Genomic DNA, 11,655 nt, shown 5'->3' with positions numbered 1-11,655 from the left:
GGTGACATTTCGGCCATGATTGCGGGTGGTTTTCTTAACCGCATGAGTGAGATGCACAGAGTGTAATACACAAGCAAAATGACCGTGCGTGACCTTCGGGATGTGTAACGGGCTACCAAAGACGGCCAATCTGTATGTCGGAATCTCTTGATGATGGGTACCGACCTTCGCCTAGACAAATCATTTCCGGAAGACTCTTTAGGTAAGCACTCTCGAGCCCTCTTACGCCTTTGTGCTATCGCTCTGCCGCTCTCACATCACCTCTGTTGTTTCCTGAAAGTTAGTTTGACTTAGGCATCAAATGTCCCTGGACTGAATTTCTTTGTTTTTATTGTTTCAAGTTGGGTTCAGTGCCAGAGCAAAGATCTAAGTATGATCTCTTCTTTCTAGCACCATCTCACGAGCGACCTTCGTTTAGAGTTGTTGCTATCCGAGCACAACGACCACCATCTTATCATATTTTGGAGGCACGCCTAAGCCCTCTAGTGATTTAGCCAGCTCGGCATCTTGATCGGGCTGATTTTTAGCGGCAACGATGGGCACTGGAATTGGGATGCTGTGGTGCAAGTGTTTGAAGCAACACAGCATATCATTAGGCTTACGCTGAGAGCCACATGGCAGAGGTAGCTCTTTATGGCCTATTGTTGGTATCTGCTTTGATATCTCAATGATAGTTATGGAAGCTGGCTTCACGTATTGTCCTAAGCTTGTCTTTTTGGATATGCTAAGCTATTGCACATGCAAAACCACATGCATAATTCTCTTCAACCATGTCTTATTATTATACATAATGGAAGAGCTTCGATGGCCGGTTTGAAGTGGCACGCCTCTACCTTGTGTACTAGTTTTTGGATACTTTTGCATAATCTTTCACCCCGGACCCTAGTTTTAAAATTTTATGAAAATTAATAAGTTTTCAACTTTAAAACTTTCATTAAAATTTTTAATATCCAAAACTTATTTTAATTAGAATTATCCTTCTATAGTTACAATGGCTCATAGGTAAATTTCTGTAAATCCAATCATCCCTATATATATATATAGATATATATATACATATACACATACACATACACATATACATATACATATACACATATACATATACAGATACATATATACATATATATACATATATACATATATATATATATATACACACATATGGGTGTATGTATGTATGTATGTATGTATATATATGTATATGTATATATATATATATATATATATATATATATATATATATATATATATATATATATATATATATATATATATATATATATATATATGTATATGTATGTATGTATACAGCGATAAGTAGGGTGGGCGGTGCGGTGGTTGCGGACGCTGACTTTCACCCGAAAATAAGCAGTTCCAAGCAAGTTAGGTTGTCCCCATTCTTCTTCTTCTTCTCTGATCTTTATCCAAACGCAACCATCGTATAAATATAAATAATTAATTGATAAAAAATATATAGAGCTATGTATATATATATACATATCTATAATTAAAGCTTCTCTTCTGCTTCAATTCCAAAACGCTTTGGACTTCTCCGCCTCTTCCCTTCCCCCTCTCCTTCCGTGGATTATTTTTTTTGTATTCTTTGGTGGTGCGATTATTTTCTCTTTCGAATTTAGATACTAATCTTCTTAGACTTTCTTTCGTTTTTTTTTAGTTCGCTTTTAATGATTGGGTTTGCGCAATCTGGTTGATCAAAAAGTTCGATTTTTTTTTTTCAAAATTAGGGTTTTGTTTGTTTGTTTTTTCTTTTCTTTGGAGTTCTTGTCTCGTGGGTTTGGTTAGATTGAATAAAAGGCGACATTTCCCCCTCTTTCCCCCTTTGTGTTGATTGTTTTCTTTCGTTGTGGATTAGTTGCAGGGTAAATGGCGAGGAGTTCCTTCAAGCAAGATCATGACCTTGGTGTGTAACTGATGTCATGATGTAATTGTGCCTTTTTACTTTTTAATGAATCTGGTTTTCGTCGATAATTTGGTTTAGTTGCAGAGAAGAGACGGGCGGAGGCTGCTAGGATCAGGGAGAAGTACCCGGATAGAATTCCCGTAAGGATTATTTTTTTCCCTATATGTTTCGCCCCACATTTTTCAGATTTCTCTATGAGCTTAATTGTTTTGAGGGGCTTTCACAATTCTTGCTACCTGTAAACTAGTTTTAGTAAAGGTTGAATTTTGAGACTCAGGCTTGTTGGTTGTCATAACATTTTGATGTAAAATTCTACGTTAGGCAGTGAACATATTGGTCGATCACACATGGAACTCTGTCATCCTTTTTCGGTAATAGTTGTGATGTTGTCTGTAAAATAATCCTGCCCTATATATGTGTGTGTGTGTGTGTGTGTGTGTGTGTGTGTGTGTGTGTGTGTGTTATTGCAGAATCCCTTTTATCGCTCACATTCTTTTTAGTCTAGTTTGAGAAAGGGCATTGCATGTCAAGGAATTACATAGTTTTGGTTCTAACTATCATTCCTCACTTTCACCATGAAGGTTCTTACTGCTATTAAATCTCTATAATTTTGACTTGCTTGTTGTGGTTGTGGTCATGGATTTGACCCCATATAAGTTGAATGGGCTGCATTGTTATGGTTATGCTTATGGCCATATATCATAATCACTTGAAAAGCAGATAAAAACCACTTGGCAGTAAAACTAAAGACGAGTATTAGATGTTACTGAATTCTTGGTTGCATGAGCATGTTTAATTTATGTTGATGGCATGTACGCTCATTCAGCCAGTGTGCAGTTACATGTCGTTCCTGTTTTTCAAGCTACATATGCCTTATTGAATACGTATGCGAGTACCATCCCTAGTGGGATCAGAATTATATACCTGTAACTTTCACATGCACAGTTTTCTCTGTCTTTTGCTTTTTTTCTTTTGTTTGTGAATTCAACAGATTTGCCATTTGAATTTTTCATTTACTTCTTTACCCTAAGTTCATTATTGATTGGTGTCATACTAAAAAGGGTGATTTACTAGGAACTATTTAGTAGATTCTTATTGGTTGTCCAATCTCCTGGAGCATAAATTATATGAGGAAGTGATGTCTAGTGTATCTTGTGATTTGAGCAATTATTTATTAACACAGATTTAGATTCTTTGCCAATTTACAATGAATATCCAATATCAAGTATTTTAATGAAAAGCTGATTCAGTAAAGCTAGAAAGTGCGTTGTAACTTCGCACCAAATTAATATGCTTATACCTTATAGAGTGATTACAAGTCTAATTATGATATGGATTATGATCTGTACTTCTTGCTATTACCTTATCTATATTGTCACGTGCTATTACCTTATCTATATTGTCACGACCATAGATGGCCAAACAAATCAATATATGTTAATCACAGATATTTATGACATCAATTCCTTAAAGATAGTCATGTTGGTTTGGGATAATGAGCCTCATACATAGAGCAGGTAAGAATACTAGGGATTGAAAAATCTAGCTAGATTTTTAACATCAACTTTTGCATTGACCATGACTCGATGATGAGTTCTCGGGCAAACGTCGTTTCAATTTTAAGTAGATGAAGAGCCAGCCTCAGTGAACTGATAATGTAAATGAAAAGTCGTGGGCTTCTTAGGAGATCAAAATCTCAATATATTTCTGGGAAATCTGAGAGTATTAACTTATTTTATGAAAGTCTACAGAGGTATTTGTTTTGAATGAAAGGGAAGCACATAGTCAAATGCTTTCATGTTTCAGGATGATTTTCCTCCTATAAATTCAATTTTTTATCATTGATATTGATCCCCTCCTATTTAGCATCACATATGTTGTATGTAGTACCCAGATGATACTAGGTTTGATATTTCATATATCTTGCTTTTTACAATGATCCTGTGCATCTTCGAAAAGAAATCATTTTGGAATATCTCTCCATACTCGAACCAATTTAGGTGGATTTTCTTTGATGTGTACATCTGAATAAAAGTAAAGTGAAGGACATGATGTTAAGTTATTCAAAAAAAAGCACACAATTAATGCTCAGAGAGCAAGTCAATCGATTGTGTGCTAATACATTATAAAATATTTTGCATTAAGGTACAGGGCAACAAAAAATCCTTTGGCCTGAAGGATATTATTAGTCACTTAAGACATAAGTGTACATAATAGGATGATGAAAAATCTTTCTTTTTCTATCACAAAGTTGCAGTTTAGTTCCCTTGTTACACCTATGCATGTTAGACCACACTTACTATATGATAAGGCAGATGTCAGCATTTGAAATTGAAGAAATTCTTAAAACTTTAAAGTTTAAACCATTTGGGAGCATTTTCAAATTTCAACATATATTGTATACAACCATTTAAAGTGACTTGTCTGCTAGACTACGTTCATCGAGGGCTTAGTAACTTCCACTTGATGTTCCTCCTGACCTTCCATGGATTCTAAACTCTTTTGATGAAACATTGAAAACTCCATTCTCATTCTTGATGTTCCTCCTGACCTTCCATGGTTTCTAAACTCTTTTGATGAAACATTGAAATTCTGTTCTCACCCTACTCTTCCTTTTCAATCCTGAATTCAAGCATTCTGTTAGATGGGCGTGCTTAGATATAATTATTACTCATTCATGAGTTACTGTCCTGCTCAATAATGTTAAAATTTGCTGACTTGCTCCAGCTTTTGAGCTCTGTTAACAACATCCGCTACTTGTTCACACAGGAGTTCCATATGGTACACTTACGAATCAATATGAAGTATCTCAAATAAAAATATGCATTATTCATTTTTTCTCATCTTTCTTTCTTTCCTCATTGTTAAATTCTGGTTAAAATTTATCAGTCCAAAAGGTATCCATATCAAATGACTTGGTCAATTGTGTAATGGCCAAAAACTATTAAATCAATTGTATTTGGGCTGGTTATCTAACATTCATCTATCAGCATGGGTTACTCATTGCACTTGTTTAGGTTGAAATGCGATCCCATGCATTTTGCAATTGGTTTTCACATCTAGGTTTGTGGATTCTTTTTCTTAGCTAGGGATTTCTCTGCTTTTGACCTATAGATGGCATTATATTGTTATTAGTATTTGACACATGGTGCACATGGTTTATTCAAGAGAAGAGAACATTTGGTGGATGTCTTGATCCCACTTATCATTTTTTTTGGGATACTTTTAATAAATATGCTCCCTGTATAATCTCTTATTGCTAGTCTTCTCTCCTTTGCAGTTATTTTATGCTGAATATAAAAGCATATATTTATTCTAAAACTAGTATTTAGCTTGTGCAAGGGGAACAAAATAGATTGCCATGGCCCACAACTCATGACTCTTGGTTCTCAGATGGAGAAAAAAGTTAGTGTCCATAGTCAAACTCAGGGAGTAGAGGTGTTTTTCATATAATACTAGTGAAATATAGAATATTTCTCTAGTAGGGGTGGAGACCCATGGGCCCCATCCCCTGGTGTTTTTCTTATAATACTAGAGAAATATGAATGAAAAACAAAACACTGTCAGTCTTCTACAGTTTGACTTGATGCACAGATCAATGGTTATGTTCTTCTTTAATGACACCTTAGAGAAATCCTTGAAATCATATAGAATATGCTCAAAGTAATTTTTACACATAGGATGAATATATTGCTTGATATAAGGTTAACACAAATAAGTAATCATCAAAATTCAAAAGTATCGTGGAAGGTCCAAGCACATCCTCAGATCACTCCTTAGCAAATTGATCTTCAATGATTTAGATGTGCTTTACTTCTTTGTGTAGATGACCCTTAAAGTTAGCTATCTGTATTGGCTGATTACCAATCATATAGAGAGGGTAATGAGAACAGAAGAGCAGAGAACAAGTTGGATCATCATTTCTTCCCTTAAAGGTCCAATCTCCAAAACAGTTTCCTGAACTCATTAACTTGTTGGAGCCAATCATATCATCTCCAATCCGAGGATGCCCATCTTGGCTTAATTGTAAATAACTTAGAATATTCTCTGCCATTTAAAACCTTCTTAGGGCCTGTTTGGTTGGGGTAATTTAGCATGGGAAAATAAATCCCATGTCAGATTACTATGTTTGGTAAGAAAAGTGGATGAGAGAGATAGCAAGATAAATGGTGAATTCCAAATCTATTTTTTTGAGAGAGAAGGTAAAACAAATACCACCAGGAGGCTGGTATTTGTTTTCCCACGCTGGATTATCGAGTGGAGATAATATGAAAATGTCATTTCTTGATGGAAATGCCTTTACTTATATTATATAATTAATATTAATTATATTAATATATTATAAATATACTAATATATTATTTAATAATATTTATAAATACTAATATATTTAGTGTGTATATATTAATAAATATTAATTATTAAAAATAACTTACAAATATTTATTAATTAACAATAAATCTAACATAGAATTTATGAATAATTAATATATTTATTTATATACCAAAACATACTAAAATTTATTTATAATAAGAAATCTATTTTCTAATATATGTATAATTAATTTAAAAATATTTATTAGGTCATGCAAATATATTTTAATATTCGAAACAGCTAATATTAACAGCATTTCTGTAAGTGGGCCATAAATAGCCAACAAATGGATTGAGAAAATAAATGTTATTACCTGAATTATTTGTTCAAGGGTATTGTTGAGAATTTGGCAATATTCTTATATAAAATTACCTCCAACCGGACATAGTAATCTTTTTTCAATACTGTTTTTCAAAGTAATTTTTCCACCAAGCAAACATGGTAAAATTTATTTTCCCCCGCAATCATTTCTTTAGATAACTAATTTTCAGAAATCGTCATATTACCTATAATCTAATGTACTCCAACCAAACGAACCCTTATAGAAAATCATTTTAAAGGTGTCTTTGGCAAAATCCTACAAGGTCAAGTAGGATAGACGAAGAAAACCTTGCCAGGATGAGAAAATGAAGAAGTCGGAGAACAGAGAGAGGAACCAATGGGGATTGTGGTTGGATCATGGAAGGATGAAGAAGTAAGACCTTTAGAGCTCTTTTTTTTCATCCTACGAGGATCTAGTGCTGCAATCTTGCTGTTCTCTCCTTCCCTCTTTTGCTCTCCCTTTGATGCCTTTCTTTGGTTTATCCTGCCAGATCCGGCGAGATCCATTGGGATTTTCCCAAACTAGCCCCAAGTGACCACTGTATCTTTTTCAGTTTTGTTAGATAGGTCCTATCATAAACATCCTATGGTGGCTCTTTGTGTCTCGCCCATGGGCTTTTTGTCAGTATTTCACTAACATTTTGTGAAAATATTTTTAAAGAGGAAAAGATATATAAAATGCCTTCAATTAAATTAATGATATTTCATCAATGAGATATATTTAACTATTTAAATCACTTGTCTAATTTCTATCATTGGTTAATTGACCAAAAAATGTGCTAGCTATCATTTTCTGGATCTGTTGTTATGTATCAAAACTTCTTCAGTCCAATCTTAACCTTAAAGCATGCTCAATATGGACCTTAAACATGGTCCGATAGATAGAGAACAAGATTGCAATATTATATCAATAACCGTTAGCTTAAAGTATAATCTGCAGAAGTTAAACGTGTATCTATTATATCTATATGCTTGAGTAAATGAGCAAATTTGATTCATATTTTCTAATCGCTAATCTCTATCTCGCAGGCTGTGCACATGCTAGCAACTATATAAAATAGAGATCTATAGTGACCTGCAATATGGTGCTTTGTGACTTAGAGAACTAGTGAAGTAGTTGGTCATCTTCCCATGTTACCAGTAATGGCAATAAAAACTTTTCTGCTGTATGATTAGTAGACCTTGAAGCTTAACTAATACTGACATAACACAAATATTTATTTCTAATTTCATAGAATGGGGAATCCTCATTTTGTCAGGAGACATGCTATAAATTTTCTATCCATCTTGTGCCTGTATGGGTGTTGGCTCCATGCCTCCTTGTGTAGCTAGTCTCCATCCACCCAGGACCTCGAAAAGGTATATTTGTCAGTCATGCATCTTTGTTAGAAATCTGATACAGTTTTATAGAAGTTATTGTTCCTTAATGAAAGAAGAAACAGCATCAATACTCAATGAGCATTTCTGCAGGACTTTCTCAACTATCCTTTAATTCGATTAAAATTTTACTTTATTCTTATTAAAGGTACAATGATTGGATGAAGATATTTCTCGATACTAATATTAAAAAGTAGACAGTTATGCATCGATGGAAAAATTTCTCATTATTTTGTTGTGAATAATAATTGCTGGTAAAAAAAAATTGCAGTCTTCAAGGAATGAATAATGAAAAAGATTTTTTAATTTGTAAAATGTGTGGAGTGAGCATATTGACTGCTGTTGCATATTCATACTCTAACCTACAATGAGAATCATGTTCAGGAATTTTGAAAATCTGGATCTAAGCATGATGTGATTTATCGTGTTATAGTTCTGCATTATGATAAGATACTCTTTTCCTCTCATTTTATTTTAAATTTTCTATGTTGCATTGGAGAGTGATGTAAAAATGATCTTGGTAGAGGAAATCGAATTTGCTGATGACATAGTATTTGTGGTTGGAGAAACTACCTTTGTGATTCAGTAGTGCATATGCATGTCTAATACACGAGGCCCTCAAATGGCACAGCTTGGTAACTCAGAAATGTAACACATGTCGATACATGGACATATAGTGCTGCATCATGATAAGATATTCTTTTCCTCATTTTTTTTAAATGTTCTATGTTGCATTGGAGAGTTATGTAAAAGATCTTGGTAGAGCGCGCCAAATTTGCTGACGGCATAGTATTTGTGGTTGGAAAAATTACCTTTGTCATTTAGTAGTGCGTATGCATGTCTAATACACATGGGTCCCTTAAATGGCACAACTTTGTAACTCAAATGTAACACATGTTATAAGAGTTCATGTCTGTGAATTTGACAGAAAAATACATATTTTTTAAATGGCAAAATGGATTATCAATGACCATAAAGCTGCAATGGTCTGAACTCACCTACCACAAGTTTAAATTAGTAAACCTTTCACTTATAAATAATCAAACAACTCCTTTGCAAAGGAAAATATGATTAAACTCATAGCTTATGATGCATGCTAAATTACAAACTTCCCGATACTTATTTTTCAAGAAATTCACTTCATATTTCTTATGAATCTGCAACATTCATACCTAAGTAGACATACGTGCCTAGATACATGAAGTTGCAAGCATTAATATGGTTACCACTAATCTTATATGAAGAGCTAAAAGTGAGAGTTATACAAAATGTCTTGATATGTTTAACATATAGTCCCCCGAAAATTCCCTTTACAAACACCCTGAGCCCTAATAAATGCATACAAGTCTTAGCAAACAGAACTAAAGGATTAGTGAAAATTCTGTATGTTGAATAAATTGGGACAAAAATCCTAATGACAAAGAATCTTTATTTGTAGTATCTCCATGGTGGTGCTATCTGAGGCACACTTGAAACTGGTTGGTGGTGGCAACCAAAGTGTTGGAGATCTGACCATGGTTGGAGAAAACTTCACTTGAGCAAATTGGACACAACTAACCAAAGTTGTTGGACTGGATGAACCAACAAACTCAGCTGCTTCAGAAAGAGCAAACTGAAGCTTTGAAAACCTAACGAAAAGCAAGCAAACCTGCAAACTGGCTAAATATGTTCTGACCATTTTTATTAGAATATGCTACCTGCTTGCTGTGTTCAATTTCTGCATCGCAAGTTAGTAGATGCTGCTCATAATAGTTTTCTATCTTATTATCATATCCTTTAATCTCTCTTTATACTGAACCGTATTTTATGATTCTAAGGTGATTGTGGAGAAGGCGGACAGAAGTGATATTCCAAATATTGACAAGAAAAAGTAAGCATTGCTAAGTTAATTGCAGCTTGGGTTTTTTCCCTTCATGTCTTTATAGTCTGAACTTGACTTCTTTCTTTGTATAGAAATTGCCGAATTCATTCGTTTTATGGGTTTCCTTATACTTAATTATTTTCTTTTCTAAATTGTTCATCATATGAGAAGAAAAAAGCATCATTGTTTATTTAGTAGCAATTAGCTCTCCTATTCCGTGCATGTATTCAGTGTGTTAAGCCAGACATTTTCTTTCTAGCAAATCGCTATTGGAATTACTCAAGTTATATAGAAATCTCTAAAAGATAAACAGTGTATCCTTTGCTCGCTAGAACTTTGCCTTGTAACTCTGTTCATTTTGATGTAAGTCTTTAGTATCAGTCATCTATATTAAAAAACAAGGAACTTATCCCTCTGTTATTAATCTTGTTAATCATGAAATTGATTGTTTACATGCTCAATAATTGCAAATGCAGGTATTTGGTTCCAGCTGACTTGACTGTTGGGCAGTTTGTCTATGTCATTCGCAAGAGAATTAAATTAAGTGCAGAGAGGGCCATCTTCATATTCGTTGACAATGTGCTTCCGCCTACAGGTAATTCTGCATACACATGAGCAGCATGAAAATCGCTCAGTTCAATATTCACACCGAGCAGTAAAGCTGATGTTTGTTTTGAATGTTTTAGGAGCCATAATGTCTACAATTTATGATGAGAAGAAAGATGAAGATGGGTTTCTCTATGTCACATACAGTGGAGAGAACACATTTGGGCTTGAGATTCTCGTCTAGACTCTAGACATGAATAATGAGAAAAACAAAGAAAATATGAAATGGTGATCTAGACTTCATTCTCGCTATATGCGCCTTCCACTTATTCCCATGATTTCAGCTTTTTTTTTTTTACTTTCTCCATGTAAGCATTCAATGCCCATGAAAGACTCACTTGCCAGTTATAAATTGTACAGTCCATACTGTATTTAGCTTTCATGGGATTAAAACTATTCTAGACATCCGTGCAATGATTTATATAAACTACTCCAATTGAAGTTGTTATTCAAGTTTTCTTTTCTTCTCTTTTGCCTTGAAAAAATTACCTTGTGCTGCTTGAATAATCTTTTGAGAGGGCGTAATTGATGCAACGCTGAATTACAAATTATTTTTGTTGTTTCCCGTTGTCATGGTCAAATGTTTGTTGGAATTGATGGTTAAACTTACAGTAAAAGCAAGGCATGCATTTTTGTGTTTTTGGTGTTAATTAAGTTTGACGAAGTTTAAAAGGTTTTGATGGAGGGGATCGTTTTCTTCCTCTATTCAATTTCTGCTAAATCAATGAACTGGAAGTGTTTTGGACTTTGGAATGCCCGGAGTTGTTTTGTTTTCAGAAATGAGTTTTGTTCTTCAGCTTTGGTTGTGAGACGGGCTGCCTGGGACTTTGGCGTATGTCTTCTTCCTTGATGTCTCCCTCAACTAATGACCCTACCTTCTCTTTGGTACCCCCTCAATCCCTCGAGTAATAACCCTACCTTATTAGATATTTTGAAGGGCGTGTTTGTGGCTGCTTCTGTTTGATACGTGGAGTGATGGTGCTGAAAGGCAGAGTTGCTTGCTGCTTGGGAGGGTATGAATTATGTTATACCTGCCGAGATGATTCTTCGACGGTGATTTCATGGTTCAAGTCGTCAGTTCATGTGGCTTTCTTGTTTGCAGGATGTTTTTTTAAGAATATATCGAGAGGATTCGCAGCTTCATGCATCTTCAGCGGAGCTAATCAACCAACTGGCCGACAGGCTTGCTGGT

General features: G+C 34.5%; 1 protein-coding gene across 8 annotated transcripts; it reads left to right on the top strand.

Annotated features, from left to right (window-relative positions):
- Positions 1-1,316: 1,316 nt before the first annotated feature.
- LOC103720683 (autophagy-related protein 8f) lies at positions 1,317-10,929 on the top strand. Of its 8 annotated transcripts, none has more exons than XM_008810512.4 (6): positions 1,317-1,390; positions 1,877-1,924; positions 2,009-2,064; positions 9,814-9,866; positions 10,334-10,452; positions 10,544-10,929. In XM_008810512.4, exons 2-6 carry the CDS (start codon positions 1,888-1,890, stop codon positions 10,645-10,647), a joined length of 369 nt encoding a protein of 122 aa, XP_008808734.1. In that variant the 5' UTR covers positions 1,317-1,390; positions 1,877-1,887; the 3' UTR covers positions 10,648-10,929. The 8 variants fall into 8 exon arrangements, with proteins under 8 accessions (XP_008808734.1, XP_026665635.1, XP_017701559.1 ...); XM_026809834.2 differs by having other exon boundaries at positions 1,318-1,390; positions 2,003-2,064; XM_017846070.3 differs by having other exon boundaries at positions 1,329-1,390; positions 1,883-1,924.
- The last annotated feature ends 726 nt before the right edge of the window (positions 10,930-11,655 follow it).

Source organism: Phoenix dactylifera, chromosome 17 (assembly GCF_009389715.1).
Source record: "Phoenix dactylifera cultivar Barhee BC4 chromosome 17, palm_55x_up_171113_PBpolish2nd_filt_p, whole genome shotgun sequence".
Taxonomy (NCBI): domain Eukaryota; kingdom Viridiplantae; phylum Streptophyta; class Magnoliopsida; order Arecales; family Arecaceae; genus Phoenix; species Phoenix dactylifera.
This window is presented reverse-complemented; position numbering and strand designations above follow the sequence as displayed.